The 20918-nt window shown below is 47.9% G+C and overlaps 2 protein-coding genes and 3 long non-coding RNA genes across 14 annotated transcripts in view; 2 read left to right on the top strand and 3 right to left on the bottom strand.

Annotated features, from left to right (window-relative positions):
* MARCHF2 (membrane associated ring-CH-type finger 2) overlaps nt 1-3967 on the top strand; it is a 35413-nt gene extending 31446 nt beyond the window's left edge. For 9 of the 10 annotated variants that reach the window (XM_066336473.1, XM_066336479.1, XM_066336477.1 and 6 more), the window contains one exon: nt 1055-3967. In XM_066336473.1, the coding sequence (XP_066192570.1) occupies nt 1055-1213 (159 nt within the window). In that variant the 3' untranslated portion in view covers nt 1214-3967. The remainder of the gene's footprint in view (nt 1-1054) is intronic. The other variant, XR_010745431.1, reaches the window with a different exon arrangement.
* On the bottom strand, nt 1821-4623 carry LOC136372023 (uncharacterized). Its single transcript, XR_010745432.1, has 2 exons — nt 3631-4623; nt 1821-3600 (listed from the first exon to the last, which is right to left on the bottom strand). It is a non-coding gene; the product is annotated as an uncharacterized lncRNA (long non-coding RNA).
* A 1400-nt stretch (nt 4624-6023) lies between these two features.
* Nucleotides 6024-9252, bottom strand: LOC136372022 (butyrophilin subfamily 1 member A1-like). The gene is made up of 2 exons (XM_066336481.1): nt 8603-9252; nt 6024-7975 (listed from the first exon to the last, which is right to left on the bottom strand). The coding sequence occupies exons 1-2, from the start codon at nt 8673-8675 to the stop codon at nt 7455-7457; spliced, it is 594 nt and encodes a 197-aa protein (XP_066192578.1). The 5' UTR covers nt 8676-9252; the 3' UTR covers nt 6024-7454.
* A 5396-nt stretch (nt 9253-14648) lies between these two features.
* On the bottom strand, nt 14649-16931 carry LOC136372024 (uncharacterized). The gene is made up of 2 exons (XR_010745433.1): nt 16563-16931; nt 14649-15948 (listed from the first exon to the last, which is right to left on the bottom strand). It is a non-coding gene; the product is annotated as an uncharacterized lncRNA (long non-coding RNA).
* Nucleotides 16932-19696: 2765 nt separating this feature from the next.
* LOC136371789 (uncharacterized) lies at nt 19697-20603 on the top strand. The gene is made up of 2 exons (XR_010745402.1): nt 19697-20150; nt 20181-20603. It is a non-coding gene; the product is annotated as an uncharacterized lncRNA (long non-coding RNA).
* The last annotated feature ends 315 nt before the right edge of the window (nt 20604-20918 follow it).

Below are 20918 nucleotides of genomic sequence, written 5' to 3'. Positions count from 1 at the left end.
GTGAATGGGGCTGATATGTGGGAGGGGGTTCCTGGCTGTAACCAGTGTGAGGGTTCTGAGAGGGGCTGTAGCCAAGGCTGCAGGTCCTGTGTGAGGAGCAGGAGCCTTCCTTGTGGTTTCCACTGTTAGTTCCTCGTTCTCTGAAAACTGGGAGATGAGTTTGTCAGCAAATAATCTTATTGCCATAGTCCCTCTGCAACAGGAAGGAGGGGTGTGCACAGATCAGTAAGTGCAATTACCTCAGTGTCACAGCTTCATTTCTCATAAAACGTGTCATAAACCCATCCAGAAGTAATAGTTTTACTAAGTTTTCTGTGTCAGATGCACTTCCTGGTACGTCCTAGTTGCCAGCTAAATGCTTCCTGTAAGAAAGCCTGGTTTAGATCAGTGGCTGACTGGATTCGGTATTTAAGCTGAGCTCGAAGCTCCCCCTGCAGGGCTGTTCTGAAACTACAGGGCCAGCTCCTGCCTCTGCTGGGCTGCTCTGGGTCCTCCTGTCTTTGCATCCTCTCCTGTCTCCCTCTGGCTAGACAAGTCTCCCAAGTCACATTGTTGTCAGGAAAAAATGAATCCAGCTGCTGTCCTGTTGTTGAAGACAAAGGAGGGAAGGTTTTTGTGTAGGACGAAGAAGATCCCCTGGGATCTGTGGGATGGGAGGAGATGGGTTGGATTCAGACCCTTGTTTTGCTCACCCAAGGTGCTGGCTGCAGTCTGGGGCTGGATGAAAGGGCGAGTTGTAGCTCATCCCCACCACATTTCACCAGCCCAGACCCAAACCCAGCTTAGCAAACTCCGTCCCACTCTGCTAAGTGCTGCCCAGAAGGCCCCTTTGGCTGTGCCCCACTCAGCCTGGTGTCACCAAGAAGGGATTGATTGCTTGTCAGAGGCTGGGGACGTGGAGTGCCCCAAACCATGCTGGGGCTCAGTATCGTCTCCTTTGCCTCAGGATAAGGAGTCCCCAGAGGCAAAGGGGTGCTGGCATTGGGCTGTCCCTGTGTGTGCTCTGGCACGAGTGGCAGGGTTGGTGACAGAGCGCTGCGTTCTCGCCCGCCAGGTCTCGTTCCGCTACCACTGCCAGCTGTACTCTGAGTGGCGAAGGACCAACCAGAAAGTCCGCTTGATGATCCCAGCCTCGCGGAGCCCTCATCCCATGCCCCACTCCCTCCTCTCCACCAAGCTCATGAAGAAGACCGCAGATGAGACCACCGTCTGAGCCGTCCTGCAGCTGGCCATGGTGGAGGGTCGAGTGTCCCCACAGGCCCAAAGAACGTGGCAGCTGTGGGGACACTTGAAAACAATCATCCCACTCAAAGGGACTCTGCACTCAGCACATGCTTTAGACCTTGGCAAAGTGACACATAATCAACATCTGTGTGTGAAATGGCCCAAAAGAGCCTGATGGCAGAAAATGCCTGTCTGCAGGGACACTTTCCTATAATGAAATATTATACGTGGAAAACATCTCCCTCTCTCTATACATATATCTATATATAATATCTTTTTTTAATGGCCATGTATATTGTGTTTCAATCCTTTTGTGTTGATGTTCTAAGCTTCAGGATAGAAGCTGGCAACTTGATCTCATTCAGAGGTTAAATCAATGCCTTTTCTCCAAATGAGCATATGAAGAACACTTTTCGTCAACCATTATTGAAAGTCCCCTTCTCCTTTGCACTAAATTGGTTTTGATATACTGCAGCAGCCTTCCCATTACTCTTTGGTCTCTTTTGTGGTGTTCTGTCCTTTTTAGAAAGTTGAGTGTTTTTAATAATTATTATAATCCCAGAAGGAGTAAAATGACGCAATACCGAATGGAGACATTTTGTATTGTAAAGTACTGTAATTTTGAGGATTTCAAAATCAGTTTCAGAATGAGAGAATCTTTTCCAGTGCAGACATGATCTCACAAAATGCTTTCCTTGAGATCCTGGCACATCCTGAGGACTCAGATACAGTCAGCTCTTGGTCTGTCTGGCAAAGGTAGATGGAGGATCTGAGAGTGAGGAGAGATGGCTCCATACTAGCTAAACCCACCATTGCCTTTTGCTTTGAAAAGATTGAGAAAGGAGCTTTCCGGGCCCCAGAAGGTGGGAGTTGGAGTCTCTGTTTGCTGATGTCCTTTTGCCACCTTGAGGCTGGACCTCCCATAGCATCAGTTTCACACGTACCTTAGGAGACAGGCCATGCCCTGTGGCGCTTGGAGGATGCAGGTGCTCTTGGCTGTCTCTGTGCTTTATTTGCACATTCCAGAGGAGCTGCTGGGATTGGGTTGATCCCTGGTAGCGCTGCCTGCCTGTTGTGTCCTCTAGTGAATGTTGTGTCCTCTAGTGAAACCCCACAGCTTGCTGGTTCCCAGAGAAAGGCTCTTGGTCCCTTGTCCCATGGGGCTGGTGTTCCTCCTTCTCCTTTCACCTGCATTTCCAGCACATGCAGCTCTCAAAGCCCTCTGTCTCAGAATGCCCCCTCTGCCAAGAGGCCCCCTGGTTTGGCTTTGGTTTATGCCTCTGCCACCTCCTCACTCTGCCAGACAGTGCCCGTGCCTGGTGCTGAGCTTTCCTGAGCCTCCCAAGTGGCGCAGGCTGTGAGAACGCTGGCGAGGATGCTGGCAGTCACACTGTCCTGCCACGTGCTCCAGAGGTGTGTGCAGCTGCTTTGCTGGAGCCTGGGCTATGGCTCCGTGGTGGTGAGGGTAGAGAGCAGGCAGGAGGTATGTTCTGAGGGGTCTGTGTCCTTGCAGTGGGTAGTGGTGGTCATGCACTATGTCCCTCTGCCCCTTTGCTGAAAGCAAGTTGATCAGTGCAATGCCCTGCAAGATGGAGATCTGTAATTTCCTGAATTCAAAGCACCATGTGCACTTCCTCCTCCCCCTCCTCTAGCTGCGAAGCAGGATGTTTCCTTATCTCTTCCCTCACCCTGAGCTGAACGTTGCTGGTGGTCTGAGCAGTGGGGACCAGTGTGCCATCTTGCCCAACAGGATTGCTCCAGCCCCATGCTCTGGTCTCTTGTCAGCTCTCCTCTGCCTCCTCTCTCAGGGTTCTGGTGCAGCTTGGGGATACCCTGACACATCTTGCAGCAGCCTCTCTGTGCCCTGAGGGCTGCTCTGAACTGGTCTCTCTTCCAAGCATGAGGTGCTGGTGTGAGTGCAGAGTGAATGTCCTCTGCTAACAGCCAGGCTGACATCTCCACTCCTCTCTCAGCCAGACCCCCGACGGTCCCTTCCCTTCTTCCACATACCCGTGGGTGTCTGCCCTTTTCCCAGTCATGCACTTACGCAGGGATTACTCTACTCCTGGTACTCTTGGTGGAGAGGCTGCAGCAGCCAGCTCCAGTCACAGTCCCTGCTCCAGTCTCATCCCATTCCCATGCAGATGCTCCCTCCACTGCACACCCCTTCCATGGCAGCAGGCTCTGCACCACTGCTCTGTGCCTTGTTCTGGGTGCCCCTTCCTTCAGCTGCTTCCCAACAATCAAACCCCTTGTCACCAGGACATCACCAGTGAAGAAAAATGGGGAGCGGGTGGTTTAACCTTTCCAGCCCTGGCTGAGTTCTGGCAGGTGATGAGGGATGCTGTCTCCCACAGCACATCCCCAGGGTAAGGACTTAATAGAGCCAGTGCTAAGTTAAGAAACTTAAATTAAGGCAGTGTTCCAGTTAAGAAACCCACTGTCAATCCAAATATGCAACTGTGAAAGCCAGGAGCCCCTGGCTGGGGCAGTGGGGGCCTGGCCCTATGATGCTGTGTGGCCACGGCTGCACTCAGCATCCTTGGCTTTATTGTCATTGCCAATAATTGGAGTTGTTGCATGTTCCCCTGCAAGACCTAATAGTGACTCTTTTGAGTCTTGTCCTCCTTCCCAGAGGAGATGTTCAGCTCGTGGATGTGGGCAATCGGTGTCTGACCCACCATGTTCCAGTGCATTCTGGGGAAATGGGCTGTGCAATGATGTAAATAAAAGTGAGACAAACTTTGGGCTGTTGTGTTGTTATTGGAGGGGGCTGGGACCACAGAGCCCAGTCTGCTCCCTGAGAGCACTCCAGTATTGCCTGCCTGGGGCAGCTGTCCTGGGCAGCCACCAGGGCCCCAGCAGAAGGTTTCAAAGTTGGACAAAACCCAGGGCTTTTGTCATGTCTGGGCAGTTTATCTGTCAGTGTATACAAGCCTGGTGTGGACCAAGCAAGGCAATAGTGTTTGGGCCAAGTCTCAAGAGTCTTTCAGCCCCTGGTTGGGCGAGGGGTGTGTATGGGCTGCATGGAGTCACCCTGGTGCTGCCATGATGTCACCCCACAAAGGCTCCTGATGCTGCCCCTGTGAGTTGCCTGACCCAGGCCTGCCCATGGCCCTCCAGCCTAGCCCCTCACTCCAGGGCTGTGGGAGACACCAGACATATCTGCAAGCCCACACTCTCACCTGAGCCCTGGTGGGGTCATGGTGGGCTGTGTCCAGCTGTGTCCGAAGTATGTCCAACAGTGTCCAAGGTGTATCAGACTGGGTCAGAGCTGTGTCTGAGCTGTGCCCAAGTGTACAAGAGCTGCTGGCAGCTAGCTGCAGGGCAGGAGCCTTGCTCTGAGTGCTCACTACAGCTGGCTCTGAGAACCATCCAGGGCCAGGGGCATGGCAGGGGCTGCAGAGACTTGGGCAGCCGTCGTTGCCCCTGTGGGGCAATGAGGAGGCCCAACATTCCCTGCAGCCTTGGCCCCTGGCTCTGGATCTCTGTAGCAAATCTGGTCACACCACACTTGAAGCAGGGGGTTGGAAATTGTGAAGCTGCCCATTTAAAATGGCAGCACTGCCATTAAAATGGCCCACTCAAAGCACTGCAACACCAATGTTGGATGCATTTCCAAGGTCCTGGACAAGGCTTTAGCCTTGGATGAGTTTCCCAGCCAAGCTGTGAAATCAAGGGTTTTCTGGACTTGTTTAAATTTAAAAAGATTTTAAAAAAAGAGTGTGCCATGGTTGGCTTAGCTGGTCCTTCAAAATAAAACTGTGATGCCACACAGCAATCTGACAGGGAAGGGGGAAGAAAAAGTAGCATCTCCAACAGCAAGAGAAAGGGCTCACTGGGGAAAAGGAAACAATTTAATGGGAAGGGCATTCAGTCAGAGTTGCTTGGCCAATGTGCCAAATCCAGGCATGCTTTGTTTGGATCATGTCTAACAGACCAGTGCTGAGAAGAGCATGTTTATTGAGGTGCCTCCACTGCCCACTGCTGCAGCCTTTTTCCCTGAGGGCAGGAGTGTCCCAGGGGTCTCATCACACCCTGCTGTGGACTATGGGCTTTGGGAACTTGGGAGTTGCCCTGTGGTCTCCATGTCCAGGCACTGGTTGAGAGGCAGCAGATCACTGCTGTGATGTGCTGTCTGTGCCCACACTGGGTATGGGACAAACTTCACAGCTCTGGTTGTCTCTCTAAAACCATTCAGAGCCAATGAATGGGTCCAGCCTTGCTCAAGGACCCCAGTGTTCCTTAAGCCTTCCTACCCATTGTAGATCTGGCATGCAGAGACCTCTAGCACAAGAGTTGAATTTAAATTCTCCTGAGTCTTTGTGGTGCAATTCTACATGAAATTGTCTATTTCTTACACAAATGCTGCAACTATACAACTCAGCTCCTAGAGAGATGATTTTTTAAAATTTAATTTTTGGGGGGCATATCAAAAATGAAACTAAGGCACAAAATTTACCCCCTCCAAACCACAACATTCCAGTGAAGAGGTTCCTAGACATCAATCTGTTCAAAAACTCAACTTTTCTCCAGTCTGAGGTGCTGAGCTGGCTTTCAGAAAGGAATTTCTTCTTCTTGATTGAGGTAGGTGTCCCTAAATGCACAGCACAACTCTTTTAGGGTGTTTTGCATGAAAAAGGACAAAAATACAGAACTAACAATTTGCCATCTCCATACACCAACATTCTGCTGTGAACCTCTGTCACGGTGTAACCCCAGCTGACAACTGAACACTGCACAGCCACTTAGTCACACACCACCCTCCAAGGGGGATGGGGGGAAAAAAAGGAAAAAACTTTTGGTTTGAGGTAAAGCCAGTTTAATAATTAAGACAAAGTAATATGCAATAATACTAATGATAATAATAATTGTAATTTAAAAAAATTATGAACACCAAGTGAAACAAGTGATGCCCAGTACAGTTGCTCACCACCCACTAATCTATGCCCAGCCTATCCCCTGGCAGTGATTTGCTCCTCCCAGGCAGTTTCCCCAGTTTACACACTGGGCAGGACATTCTGTGGTATGGAATATCCCTCTGGCCAGTTTGGGTCAGCTGTCCTGGCTGTGCTCACCACCCAGCTTCTTGTGCAGCTCCTCGCTGGCAGAGTATGAGACACTGAAAAGTTCTTGCCTTGGATAAACAGCACAGAGCTGATGGTTTGGTTGTTGCTGTCAATATTATTCTCACCCTAAATCCCAAACCCATCACTGTGCCAGCTACTGAGAGGAACGTTAACTCTATCCCTAGCAAAACCAGGACAGTCTCAGAGGCTCCTGCCCATGGAGGGTATGAAGTGCCTCTCATTGGGAGCAGAGATCCCTGGGTTTCTCCAGTCTTGGTGCTACCACAGGGGAAGAAGGCTTAGGGCAGAGCTCTAGGGGCAGATAACTAGGCTTGACCCAGAACTGCAACTCTTTGCATCTACTGGAGGAGGGCAGGGAGACCAGTACTGTTGCCTGTACCCAGATGCCACCACAACGATGACAACTAAGGTGGCACTAAAGAAGGTCCAACCAGAAAAGTGTTTGGAGATTAAATCTAGGCTGGACCCAGGCAATGTCCCACTTCACCTACATCCCGCCTTCTCCTTTCAGGATTTAGCAGGATCCTGTGAGTTGGGACCTTGATGGGGCAATAGCAGAGAATGGCAGATCTGTGGATATTGCCTGTCCTGTGGATTTCACAGCTCAGCATTGTGCTTTCTTTCCTGGGCTGCCCCTACTGCTGCCCCTGCATTGCTACCAGTGCTCTGCTGCAAGAAATGTCCTTGGTGCATGTCAGGCAAGGAGAGGCTCTGGATGTGTGGGGAAGATAAGTGTTATCATGAGTATTCAGCTATGTTTGAGGTTTTTTACCTTAATTGAAAAAAGCCAGAGGCACTACTCCAGCACCCTTGGAGGAGCTGGACCCTGCTAAATTTTCCATGGCCTCGTACAGAGCAGCTCTGCAGTGCAATGGGACCACCAGGCACCAATTTCCTCCCTGCACTGCATCTCTGCGCTCCCTGTTGTCCCTGCAGTCCCAGCCGAGGGGTGGGGGGATGAAGGAAGCTCTATTATGGCATCCACCTCTGTGACCTGCCAGCCGTCCCCTTGGTGGCCAGAGAATGTGTGTGAGGAGAAGCCAGCAGGATGCAGAACCCTCCCGGTTCCCAACACCAAGACCCAAGATGATGGCGCTTACCTTTCCAGTCTCTCCCCTGCCCCACCATGTTCCCTCCCTGTCAGGGGCACAGCTTGAGCCATGAGCCCATCCCTACCCAGAGCCATGGGCGCAGCCTCTCCCCAGCACATAAGGCCAGGGAGAAAGCAAAGATTGGGGCTCCACTCTCTGCATCAGCAAAAGTCACCTGCTTGTCTGTGAAGTCCAGGCAGACCTGGATGGCCCTGGGGAGGCAGGTAAGGTGCAGGGGTGTCCAGTCAGGATCACTGAAAGCATGGTACTGTCCAAACCACTGCCCCACGGCCCAGATTCCCTCCTGGGGTGTAAAATTGAGAACCCCCTTCCTCCTGACAGACTCCTGGGCCACTCCCACAGCCCACCAGTCCCCTGCCTTGGCCACCTCCACCTCCCAGCAGTGTCTCCCTGCAGCAAAGCCCTGGTTGCCCAGCACACATGGCTCCATGTCAAACCGCTCGGGGTTGTTGGGCAGCGAGGTCCACGCGTCCCCCCGTCCCACCCCTCGCTGGTCGCTGGCCAGAATGAGGAAGGGATTGGCGGTGTCTGGGTCCAGAATCACATCGGCTGGGGACAGAGGAGGAGAAGCTGCTCAGAACAGGTAACCCCGGGGCTGCATCCACCCCAGCAAGAGAAGGGACAGGGTGAGTTCCTTTTCCCTGCAGTGGGAAAATCCCCCTAGCTGGACTGTCCCTGGCTCCCTACTGCCCCAATCTTGTCCCTGCCCCAGGGGCCTGCACACATCCTGGCCAAGAGGACCTGAATTTCCTGGAGGAGGAGGCACCTGAGTGGGTGGGTGCACACCTGCAGTGCAGCCACCTGGACCTGAGCCTGAGTTTTTCTGGTGCTATGAGAGGAGAACAGGCAGGTCAGGGTACAAATCAGTGCCAACCACAGTAGACATTACCCCAAGACCCATAACCCACGGCCACAAATTCACCTCTCTTTCTGTGACCAGTGGAGGGGACCAAGGATGTCAGCTCAGGAGCCTTTGGTGCTGGAGCTGGGTCTACAGATAAGCACCAAGAGTTCAGCTGGGAGTGTTGCAGCCACTGAGCCCCAACCCATGGAAAGCCTAGTCTGGGGACAAGCCCCAGAGCTTTGACCTTCAGTAGTTGCCCCACAGCAGAAGCAGGATGCATTTTCTCCTCAACAAAGTACAGTTCCCCCTCCTCTTCCATCCTGAAAACTCACCTCTTCCACTCATCTCCTCCACCTCATCCATCCGGGTCTCACTTTCTACTCTCTCCATCCTGGATGCCAGCATACCCACAGTCAATCAACAGAAGGGGAGACAGGATTCACTGCTCAAAGTGGGAATTGCAAGACTCGAGGACTGCCTGAAGATGATAAAGCAGAGAAAGAATGATGGAAAGGTCAGAGCATTCAGTACTTTTTAGACTGCCAGTACTCACCTGCTCAGCCTGCATGTTGGCTCTGGGAAAGCAGGTTTGGGATGGGTTGGAAGGTCTTCAGTCTGTGCCCCATTCCTCTGATCCCCTCACCTGCACTTGGCTGGACTGAGCTTGCCCAGCACTTCCAGTTTGTTTGAGCGAGCAGGGCACAGTCCAGAGGGGCTGGATGGCCTGGAGAGCAGAACTGGGAGTTTTTCTGGATACCACCCCACCAGACTTCCTCCTCCCCTCCTCTGGGCCATGGCCTCCCATGCCCTGAAGCTGCCAGACTGCGTGGGACCTCATCCAACCCTTGAATTTGGCAATTCCTCCTGTTTCCTGCAGTGTCCAGTCCTGTTTACATCAGAATCTGCTGCACCTCCCCTCCCTCGGCCCAGCTGCAGGTGTGTGATAAGAGCCCCTGAGTGCTGGAGGAGTCTGTATCTCCCTGTGCAGGATGCTCAGAGCCCTTCTGGGCCACAGCACCACAGGCACCTCCAGCCCCTTGGCATGGCACCTGGGGACACCAGTCACAGAGCAGTGGCCATGCTCTGGGTGTCCAGGCTGCATTCTGTGAAAAGGGCAGGTCTGGCTCCTGCCCTGGCTGTTTGCCCAGTTTTGTCCTGCTGCATGGGTTCATGGTGGAGATGTTTGCAGGGCATGTGCCACTTCGATTGCTCATCTGGTAAATGGGGAACAGCACATGCTGGGCTTTGCTTCGCACCTCTCTGTTCTCTAGACAGCTCTTCATGTGTGGAGGGATGATGGCCTTATTCCTAGTGTCTTGGTTTGGGAAGACAAACCCTGGTATCTGCCAGGGAAATCTGAAGTTTCCCTTGGAATAGAGAATGTAAACCACTCCTCCCCTTCCAAATTTTTATAATTCTGCAATTAGAGGCTTTAAGGCAAAGATTTGGGAATAGGAATGACAGTTCTTTACTAGGAATATTGAGAATACAAATGTAGTAGTACCAAAAAAACCCCAAAACAAGCAAACAAGCAAACAAAAAATCCTAGAAACCCTGACAAAGTCAGAAATACAACCTGACACCCTGTTGGTCAGGGTGTTGGAGGTTCTTGACAGAAGCTCTAAATAATAGGAGGCCAGTCAGAGAGCAAAACAACACGTCAAACCAATGTGGTTAGCGTGGCATTCTCCATTTATTCTCTCTCAAATGGTGTGTTTTATACTCTTTAGCATAGTTTACAATGACAGGGCATAGGAAGAATGCAAACAAACACTATTTATCTTATTCTTAAGGTGGCTGAACTGTTCACGCCACAAAACTACACCTAGAAACCCACTATCTCCATGTGTATGCCTTAACCTGATTTTCCACCTGCACCACATCATAGGCCTGAGGCCCCACACGCCCCAGGCCCAGTGTGTGATAGCTCAAACCTCAATCCAAATATAAATCATGTCCTTGCTCTCCAAAGAAACCCCGCAACAGGAAGTGGTCCAAAGTAAATCCTTCTGGAGTAGCCGATGTGGTTCTGTTGGAGTAAAGATGATCCTATAGAAAAGGGTCCAGTACTGGCAAGAGGGGTCTGGTCTTCCTCAGGGAATCCAGGGGAAACACTGGGTACCTGGTGTTGTGGCATCTCGGTTTTTATCTGGGTAGGTATTTTGGCTACCCCCGCTGGGTGGAGCATCTCACAATGGGATGATGTAATTTGTCATGTCACTGGTGAGCCTTTATGGCTCATTAACAGAAGATATCCCCTGGAGTGAAGATGGGTTGTGGAAGAGATAAGAACATTGTTCCACCTGGTTTTAACAGCTGGCCCATTACCAGAAGGCACCAGCCCCCTTCCCCCTAGAGTTATAAGAGATAAAGAAAACACCTCCCCAATCAGTTTCAACGGAATAAACATGTTTTTGGTTACATAACCCAAGAAACTCAGTCACAGGGAACGCAAGGTGTTCCACTCTGCTTTGTCAGATCACTCTGGAAGGCACCAGCTAAGCACAAAAAAAGCAGAATGCAAGGGCAGCTCTGCCTGCCTGAAACTCCTGCCTGGATCTTGGCTGCCTAGACCAAGCTTTCTGACCTTTCCACTTTACCCGTGACCAGTTCCTTTTGTGCCCTTTTGTCATGTCTGACATCCAGTCCTCCTCAGCTCCTTCCACTCCACATGGCTTTAGTGCTCACATCATTCCCTTGTGTTACAAATACACATTACAAAGTTGGCTTTTTGCAAATATTAAAATGAATGCTATATGTATAATGTGGGAAGTTCAAGCTCTATTAATACAGCATCTTTCTTTTTCGTCTATTAACAGGGCTTAGAAATGGTAATGTGATAAATGTATATTTTTTTTTAGGTTATAGCATAATATTAAAATAGAAACTATTTGATGTAAGATGTGTTTTGTAAGCTAACCCAGAAGAATAGGAAATATAATCAAGAAATTCCCCACATTATTTGATTTATTTGGATAAAGATAATGAAAACAGACCGAAAAGCTCCAAAGGAAGAATTTATTGAACCTCCATTATCAGTACCTTATCCAGATGAAGACAGCATGACCAGAGCTCCAAGAGAGGAATTTATTGAACCTATGCTATCAGATGGAATAGATCTACTCGCAGATGGATCTACAAGATAAAATGGTTGGGGGGGAGTTGAAACTGAACAGAGAAATTTAAACTCAAGAGAAATGTTTGAATAATGCATTAGGGTCTTTTGAATATGTAACAAATTGGTACATTTAAAGCAGTGTTTTCTGAGTTAAGGTGAGCTTTCTGGCCACATACCAGGCACCCTGGCTGAGATAATTTGCTTTATTCCTGTTTTCCTAATTGTCTTATTTTTTATTAAATTATTTTAATAAAAATTTACCAAGAAAGTGAACCTCATTTTTCACACTTTGCACACCCAGGTTTGATCCCCAGGTTTGCACAGCTCTGCAGGCTTGGATTTCCCTGGAGCGATGCCCATGGAATTGTGATCCCATTGTTAAGTTATGAGGTTCGATTATTACACTTCTTTCTGCTGTCATTTGTTGTTGTTGGGGGTTAGGATTTTTCCTTTTCTTTCTTTCTCTGAGGGTTAGGGTTGGGTTAGGGTTTAGAGTTAGGGTTAGGGCAGCAGATTTCCGCAAATGAACCATCCTCCGTGGCCTCACCTCTCAGCTGGGAATTGCTTTCAGGCAATTTTTAAACTACTGCTTTAGTTGAACTGCCACCCTGGCACTGCCTCTGGGTGTGAATCCCAACTCCATCACCTTCCTCCTTCCTACTCCCTCCAGACTCATACCAGGGATGTGCAAACTCCTGCCAGTCCAAGCAGCACTGTGGGAGGAGGCTGTCACCAGCAGCCCTGGAGAGCCTCTGCAGCAGGGGTGTGTCTGTGCACAGTCCCAGATGGGCATGTCCAGTGCAACAGCATTATCCCAAACCAAAATCCCCCAAATTACTCAACAACTTTCACTTTGGAGCAGAGGCAGTGCAAGAGAAAAAGAGCTGGGACAGGATGACATTTTTGTTTCCTTTTCAGGCAAGGAAAAACTTAGTTGGGACTAGGGGACCTCTCTGAGGTGCTGGGTGATGGCTGAGCAGCTCCTCCTCCAGCTCAGAGTGCAAGAAAGAGCTCAGGGTCTCCAGCTCTGTGGCATTTTTTGAGAATCTGCAGATGGAAGTAACCCTCTGGCATCTGCCCGAACTGCCCATGGTTTCCACCTCTTGTTAGCAAAGTGGAACCAAGTCAGTGGCCAAAAAGGGGGATGGGAGAGCAGTTCAGGGTCAGATCCTGTCCTGGCTGGGGCTTGGATTAGTGTTCTGGGTATTTTGCTTCCCCTGGTACAAGGCCACCTCCCGCTCTCTCTGAGGTGCATGGAATGAGTCCTGGTTTGGTCAGGGCTCCTTCTCCTCCTTCTCCTTCTCCTTCTCCTTCTCCTTCTCCTTCTCCTTCTCCTTCTCCTTCTCCTTCTCCTTCTCCTTCTCCTTCTCCTTCTCCTTCTCCTTCTCCTTCTCCTTCTCCACCTATTTGTCTCTTTCTTTATACAGAATCAAAAAGCCAGAGCAGGCTGTTTTTTGCTCTCCCGTGGGAAATCCCCACAACCTTTTATACCAGTCTGGTACTTTGTGTATAACACACTAAACAATGTCAGGCTGAAGATGGAAAATCAATTTCAACCTTTGGCATCTGAGGTTCTTCATTAGGCTTTGCAAAAAGGGGCTGGGTTCAGCAATGAATCCCTTTAAGTGAATTCTGCCTTTCTTTCTTTTATCTTCCCTTGGTTTTCCTTCCTTTTGCCCTTTCCCTCTCCTTCCTCGTCTCCAAGTGATGCTCCAGTGAAGAGGAGACTCCCCTGTTCCCAGCTCCTCTACTCTCTGTTGGCTTTTGTCATTTGCCATTTAGTTTTCTAAGTTGATGAGCAGCACTAGGTAAGAATTGTCTAGATCCTGCTGATCTCTGTGGCACAGCTTCCAGCCTGAGTATCTTCCTGGCTTCCTGTGCAGCAGCTCCCTGTGAACAGCAGAGCTTAGAGAAGGGTCAGGTACTTTCCATAAACCTTCTCCACTTCTGGGAGCGCCAGCATCCCTCTGGATCCTGATGCATCCCTCCAGCCATGGCAGCACAGGTGTTGAAACAACCTCACTGAACCTGGGTAAGGATTAGATGATGCCAAAGAATTGATTACAATTTGCTGACATTTCCGTCCCTGCTTTTCTTGTTCCCTGCATGTTCCCATTTATTGTGCTGTGTCCAGGGTGTGTTGGACCCTTTGGAAAATAAAGATCAATAAAGGAAAAAAACCCAGCAACAACAAACTTGGCCTGGGCTGTTTTATATTGCTGGCCTAAATCAGCTTCTTCAAGGCAGCCTTGGCAAAGGATGCAGCAGAGCACTTAACTCAGAAGTGATCTTGTCAAAAATGTTAATTTGCTTTTGTTTCCCTTCAACCAGAACCACTTTCTCAGTGAGCTGAGTGGCCAGTTTATTATAAGCTTTTCTCTTTTAAATTTTCACAGATGCCAAGAGTGCTTGAGATGCTTCTGCTTTTTAAATTGATTTTGGAAAGAATGAGAAGAGATAAGGATATTTGAATTTTATTTGTAGCAAAGTTGTCACTTGCTCCAGCCAACCTCCCAGAAACCTTCCAGCCACTTCCATTATTCCTTGTCTTGCTTTCTGCCTGCCCTGAGGTGAATGGGCACCAGTTGTGCCCTTGAGAACAGGGGATTGAACAACTCTTGTGGCAGCTCAGGACAGGAAAACAGAGGGAGGGGTGGTGGCCTGGCCCCAGCCCACTGCTGATGCTGCAGGGTAGGGTCCCTCTCCCAGCTCCCCTCAGCACCTCTTCTGCCAGCACAGTGACCTGGTGTCTCAGTTTTGGAGACAAATTTCAGGAGGAAACCCCTGGAATGAGCATTTTCTCTGAAGGGAAAGGGCTTCAATAGCTCCCTTTTCTTCTGCCAGTGAGAGAAATAGATACCAGGAGATAAAGAAAAAAAAAAAAGTAAAACTGTTTATTAACAAAGCAAGATTCCCACAAAGCACAGGAAAAAACAGAAAATAGAACCTTACACCCCATCCCCACCTTGTCAAGAGGCAAAGGTGTCAGCTGCCCTTCTTTGTCTCTGGGAAGGGGGTAGAAAAGAGTTTATGAAGTGGCTGGGAACCTGTCGGATTTCTGGTGTGGGTCTTCTCCTCAGAGCAGATGAAGTTGGTGGACTTGAAAGTCCCTTCTTTTGCTGGTCTTTCTGGAGTTCGGACCAGCCAGGGCTGCTTCTGTGGGCTCCTCAAGCCAAAGAAAAAAACCAAATCAAAACAGCTCAAGGAAAAAAATAACCCAAAATCCACCTATTGGCAATTGAGAGGCAGAGACATCTGAGTTCTGATCAGAAGCCGAATTTATTGAACACACAAGATGTTTATATAGGTTTTTTCTTGTATGACATTTATATAGGGTTCTATTTTGATAACAATTTCTCATTGGCTACACATTCTTTATGGCATCATATCACCTAGTATCATTATCTTATCATAAGGTTTCACAACATGTTTCTTGGTCACTTATTCCCCAGGGAGCTCTTCTATGTGTCTGTGTCTCCCACTGTTTCTGTTTGATGAGCCAAGCCCTAAGATATCAGGCTCCTTTCTCAGTTCCATTATACTTTCTGTTTTATTCCCCATACTTCTGTCTTCCTGTTTAACCAAAGAGACACTCTTAAGTGACTTGTCTATTAATTTTTGCACACAGTGTAAAATACAAGGAATAACCATAACAATACATAATATTGTAGATGTCTAATACATATAAGTCTATTTTAACTAAATTTCTTACCCATCCACCAAGTCCCCAACTCCCCAGAAGCTGACCTAGCCAATCAAGTCTGTCATCTCTGTCTGTTAGAGTTCAAACAGGGGCTGATGTGGTAGCGAGGTCTTGCTTACAAGGATTCTCTTCTGATGTTGGTGTTAAAGGTGAATGTTCAGCTGATGCAGTCAAAGGTTCTCAAAACAGCTTCACATTCTTTGCTGGAATCCACTTGGGACCAGTCTCTGAGGAAATACAAGCAAAATCTTTACTCTAGGTGACCAAAGGATAAGGCCTGGGTAATATCTTACCGAGTTCTGGACCCTTCACTAGAACAAGGGAATTTTCCTTTTGTTGCAGTTGTGAATTACAGTGACAGTGTCGAACAATCAATCAGTAGGTTGGGGTCCATGAAAGAACAATTCAAGACACAAAAGGGCTTTCTGCACTCTCTTGGCAGGGATGCCCTCTCCAGTTCCCCCTTCAGTTGAACTAAGAAACACTTTGGAGAGCCATGAGCTTGTTCAATGATAGATTGCCTTGTTTTGGAATGAGGAGTACTTGTTTTGTGTGTAATTTTCCAAAAGGCTAAAAAAGGCAGCAGCTCGACAGGAAATATAAGCTGGGCTATTGTTTGTCTTTACTTCAGATAGTATACCAAGAGTTGTGAAAGCAGCAGTAAAGTGTCCATAGACAGCTTTGCTGTTTCCCCTAAATGGGTTGATGCAAAAAGGGCACCAGAAAAGCTATCAATAGAGGAATGAACGTATGTTATGTGGCTAAATTCAGAAAAGTGGGTAACGTCTGACTGCTAGATTTGAAGGCTCTGAAGCCCTCTGGGATTAACACGCCCTGCAACAGAGGGAAAAGAACACCTTTGGTGTTATAAGCGAAATAGCCAAATTGTTTTATATGAAGAAATTTATTAAAGTCAATTTGGTTACAAAGAAATAAAAAGTCCACCACCAAAATAACAATAAAAACAAAAGAGAGATGCCGAGCCTGGGAGTCGGCACCGGTGAACAAGGTCGGACCAGCGATCTATCTGGCAAACAGTCCTCCCCTGGTTCACGAGAAATTGCCGCTGGAGCCTGGATTTTTATACAGTTTTTGTGCCCTCAGGCTAGACCCAGCGAGGTAAATCTCCTCAGCCTTCCGGTATGGTGTTATCTATTCTTATCGCCTTGCATTGAATAGTTCTCCCTGGGCTTACTGGAAGCCCTTTTGTTTTTCCCTCCCAGTCCGGTGATGTTGTCCAGGTGGCATCAGTGTCTGGTCAGGGAGTGATGACCGCTCCTTGTCTCGCTCCAAAAAGATGTTACTTCGCCCTGTGCCTTCAAGTGCAAATGAAGTCTCTCCCTGAGTTTAGGTTTTGCAATCTGAGTTTTACAAAGGCGGGGGGGGGGGGTGCTTAGTATATTTACTATATTTAACTTTCAGCACTTTATATAAATATTATTACAAGCATGAATTAATTCTCCCTCATAACATTTGGCAACCAGGACAAACAGCAGTAATTCTTGAAGCTTGGGCTTTAGTAATGCTATAGTGTTGAATTAGAGTGGCAACATTTTGGTGAAAAAAAAGAATGGTTTAATTTAGCCTGCTCTATTTTATTAGGTAGAAGAGATTGTTGCACAGGCGTTGTCAAAAGGTCAGCTTGCCTGTTCCCTTCAGTCAAAAATCTGGGAAGGTCTGTATGCGATCAAATATGCATAACATAATAAGGAGAGGTTCTCTTTTCTAAGGAAAAGACAAGGAGCTGCAACCAATAAAAAAAGTTGTGAATTTTCAACCTCTTTCAAAACTGATGCTTCAGCTCTCATCACAATTCCTGCAACATAAGCTAAATCTGTAACCAGATCATCTTAGGCTGGTCATTGCTCCTCAGACAGGGGCACCAATTATTGGCGATTGAGAGACAAGGACATCTGAATTCTGATCAGAAGTTGAATTTATTGAGCATACAAGGTGTTCATACAGAGTTTTTCTTGTATGACATTTATATAACGTTTTATTTTGATAACAATTTCGCATTGGTTACACATTTTTATGACATCACATCACCTAGTATCATTATCTTATCACAAGGTTTCACAACATGTTTCTTGGTCACTTATTTCCCAAGGAGCCGTTATCTGTGTCTGTCTCTCCCATGGTTTCTGCTTGATGAGCCCTAAGATATCAGGCTCCTTTCTCAGTTCCATTATACTTTATGTTTTGTTCCACATAGCCACCAAAAGGATTTGCCAGTGAAAAAGCCTCCAGGCCAGGGTTAGAAAAAACCCAAAACCAACCACCCAACCAAACAAGCAAAAAAAAATCACAAAAACCTGGGGCTCCCAGGCTCTGGCCCTGCCCCCAGGCTCATCTTAAAGATACTGCAGACATTTCTGGGCATAAAGCAGATGATTAGGGAATAGAGTATCACCATAAAATCACCCCAAGACACCTGGCCTGGCAGCACACAAACTGCAACGAGCAGTATCTACTATGCCTGAGCTCAGGTTCCAAGGCAAACTCAAGGCTCTCTCTTCTTCCTTCAGGTGTTTCTCCCAGCTCTGCACAAGATGACGAGACACCCCGACCCCATCACCATGGCCAAGGGCGAGAATGTTGTGCTGCCCAGAGCGGGAAGCACAGAACACAGAGGTGATCTGGTTTGGGCAGCAGTTCTCACCCTTTGTGCATCACTACAAGGTGGACTAGGACCAGTATGGGGAGCAGATGCTTCAATACTGAGGGCTACAGTGAGCTACTGAAGGATGGCCTTGCCCAGGGCAGCACACACTACACAATTTTCCGTGTCCAACTCTCTGACAGAGGGAATTACACCTTTTTTGTTCAACATGGCTCAGATTACAATGAGTCTGTGGTGTCACCTGTGTGACAGTTGTTTAGGGTGACAAGTCTCTAGCTCATGTCCTTTGTACCTCTAATTTACTTGCTCACAGCCAGTGCTCTTTTTCCCTGTCCTCCTGCCCAGAAGCAGCTTGAGGTGGCTGCTTTGGAAATAGGGTTTTCTTAAGTCCCACATTTGAAAATACCAAGATTGTCTCAGAGAGGTGAAATTACCCACTGAGTAGCCACAAGGAGCTCGTGAGATATGCTTCCTCCTTCAGAAATGTACTTGATATTATTTTCTTCATATAAGAAGGTGTAAGAAAAGTTAGACATTGGGTACTAAAGGAAGAATGTTGTAGTTTATGCATTTATGTTTTGATATCCAGGCCTGTAGATTATTTTGCTGCAGAACTGGTCTCCAGAGCAGATCTCTCTGTTATGCAAATGAGATTGCAAGAAATGTCCTGACTCCAGGTGACACCTGTCTGAAAAACTCTTTGATTTGTATGTGTCCAAGTTTGTCCTTGTCAGGGAGAGAAACAGCCAAACCACCACATCCCCCCAACATGCAGCACCCCGCAGGCTCACCTGTGAGTCTCTCTGTTTCTGCAGCCAGCAGCTCTGTCCTGCTCATCATGCTGGAGTGCTATGAGACTGGGGGGATCCAAGTGTCCTGTAGCTCAGCCAGCTGGTAACCATGGCCTCAGGTGCTGTGGCAAGATTCCCACGGGTGGCAGCTCCCATCCCACTGGTTGAGAACAGGTTCTTTGCAGTGGGGAGCAGCATCATTCTCACCAGAGGTGTGACCCAGGAACTCTCCTGCTCACTGCAGCATGTCCCACACATGGCATGCAGGGGTCAGCCCTTTACCAATCAGGTGAGCCAAGCACAGGGCATCACTCTGCCAACATGCCTGGGGAGTTGTGCTCAGCACAGCCTCTCCAGGGCATCAGCCCAGCAGCATGCTTAGCATTTCTATTTCCATGTGTAAACAACTGCAGTTTTGATAGGGTTTGTGCAGCTGTGCTCCTAAATCTATCACTTCCATCAGGAAGTGCAGGCTAGGGGGAAAAGAAACGGCCTTTTCTATGTGGCAGAGTTTCTACAGACACCTGGGTGAAATAAACACTAGAAATAAATGAAAAAGGGAAAACCAACCCATGCCCTTAGTCTCCCCTGCTGTGAAATCCTTCCCTACAGGCTTACTATGAGAAATGAATCCTTGTGTCTCATTTTAGCACCAGCAGATATTGAATGTATTTTTAATTTTCCCTTGTGTCACAGGAAAACTCCTTTTTCACTGAATAATTGATTTGGGGGCTGGAAATATATCAGGGCAGAGATGCAAAGGAGAACCGGACTCAACATACACCAAAATGTACTGCAGCAGCACATGCTTTTCCATTCTATTTTGTTCCTCTTGTACTTTGGGAATGAAGACTTGGAGACTTTCTTTTCCTGGGGAGTCATTACCTATCTCCTGGTGATACTGCTCTGCACTGGAGTTTGTGCTGGTTTTGCATTAATTGACATTTGGTGAAGAGAGAAGAAGCCACCCACAGAAATGATTTTTTTCAGAGAAGCTGCTAGCAGTTCCCTCTGTGCCTGACAAAACCAATCAGTGGCTAGTTTGAATATTGACAACCTGTTAAACCAATTAGAGAGCTGAATATACCTCTATGAGATTCACATTTTAAGATGAACAAGCCTGGGAAAAGGATATTTTTGTTTCAGTCTGGGAACAGGCAACAGGCTGGTTTGGGCCCTGCTGAGGGGCCCCATCCTGGCTGGGCTGGTTTCCCCCTCAGCGCAGTCAGGCCAGCCCACAGTAAATTAAATGCAGTATGGGCCTGAGACCCTTCTGGCTGGACCCCCTGAGAACCTGGCACAGCCCCAGCACAGCCTGAATCTATCACTGTGACTGCTTTGGCCACTGCCTTCATGACCATCTGCAGGCCCTGGGTGAGATATTAACTCTTTCACTGCACAGATGAAAATTGCAAAACATCAATCCTCTAGAGTGAGAGAAAGGATAGAGTAGAGAAAGGTCATGTAGAGAAACAATACAAAGACACCGAAGTCAGTAAAGGGGTCAAGTTCCAGATGGGAGGAGAATGAGAAAATGCCTTAGTCTTAGGCTGAAATTCTTTTGTAAGGTCATGGTCATAGACTGTGATACACTAGAATATCACTTTAATTCATGAAAAAAGTATTGATGTGTGTGTGTGTGTGTGTGTGTGTGTGTGGCTGTGTGTGTGTGAAGTGTTCAAATTGTAGACCTGAGCAAAAGCATTTGTGCTGAAGCAAGTAAATGTTGAAATAGCTGTGATCTCATGAGAAGCTTGAACAGAGGGCTGAGAGTGATGGAGACCCTCTGTCCCCAGGGAAAGAAGATCTCTGTTCCCAGAGAGGAAGATGATCTCAGAGATAGATGAAGAGAACTTTTGCATTTGAACAGCTCAACCTTAAAAAAGTACCCCATAAGTTTGACATGGCCCATGAAGGCAGCTGTGGGAAGGCTGCATTAGATGGGAGGGACTTCACAATTGCAAATTTCCGGATGGCTGCTATTTGTGGAAATTGAAGCTACGAGAGGACTGTTTCTTGTGGAGGAGTCTCCATGACATGGTAAGAGAGACTCTTCTTCCTAAGACAACTGATTAAAGACTATTTAAGAAGTGATAAACTGACCTAAGTCCCAGACTTTATCTCTGTATGCTGTCAGTGGAAATGAAAAGAAGGTTGTGGGGGGAGGAGAACTGATCTGAAGGTTTATTCTGATTCTCATTAGCTTTTTTCCCGTTTCTTTCAGTTCTGTTTAAATAAGGTTTTCTTTATACCCTTTAAAGTTTGAGCCTGCTTTGCTCTCCTGTTAATTCTTATCTCACAACAGAAAATGAGTAAGAAATTGTTGGGGGTCAGGTTTGTTCCTTTCTTACTCTAAAGAATTTTTTCTCCCAAAGTTACTCGGGAGATTAAGTACTGGATGCTTAAGGGTGCT

The sequence above is a fragment of the Sylvia atricapilla genome, chromosome 26, assembly GCF_009819655.1.
Source record: "Sylvia atricapilla isolate bSylAtr1 chromosome 26, bSylAtr1.pri, whole genome shotgun sequence".
NCBI classification, from domain to species: Eukaryota; Metazoa; Chordata; class Aves; order Passeriformes; family Sylviidae; genus Sylvia; species Sylvia atricapilla.
This window is presented reverse-complemented; position numbering and strand designations above follow the sequence as displayed.

Coding starts and splice junctions, on each gene's coding strand:
- LOC136372022 (XM_066336481.1), bottom strand. CDS start 8,675: ATGCTGGCATCCAGGATGGAGAGAGTAGAAAGTGAGACCCGGATGGAT. Junction 7,976..8,602: donor GGAGGAGATGAGTGGAAGAG/GTGAGTTTTCAG, acceptor CTCTGTCCCCAG/CCGATGTGATTCTGGACCCA.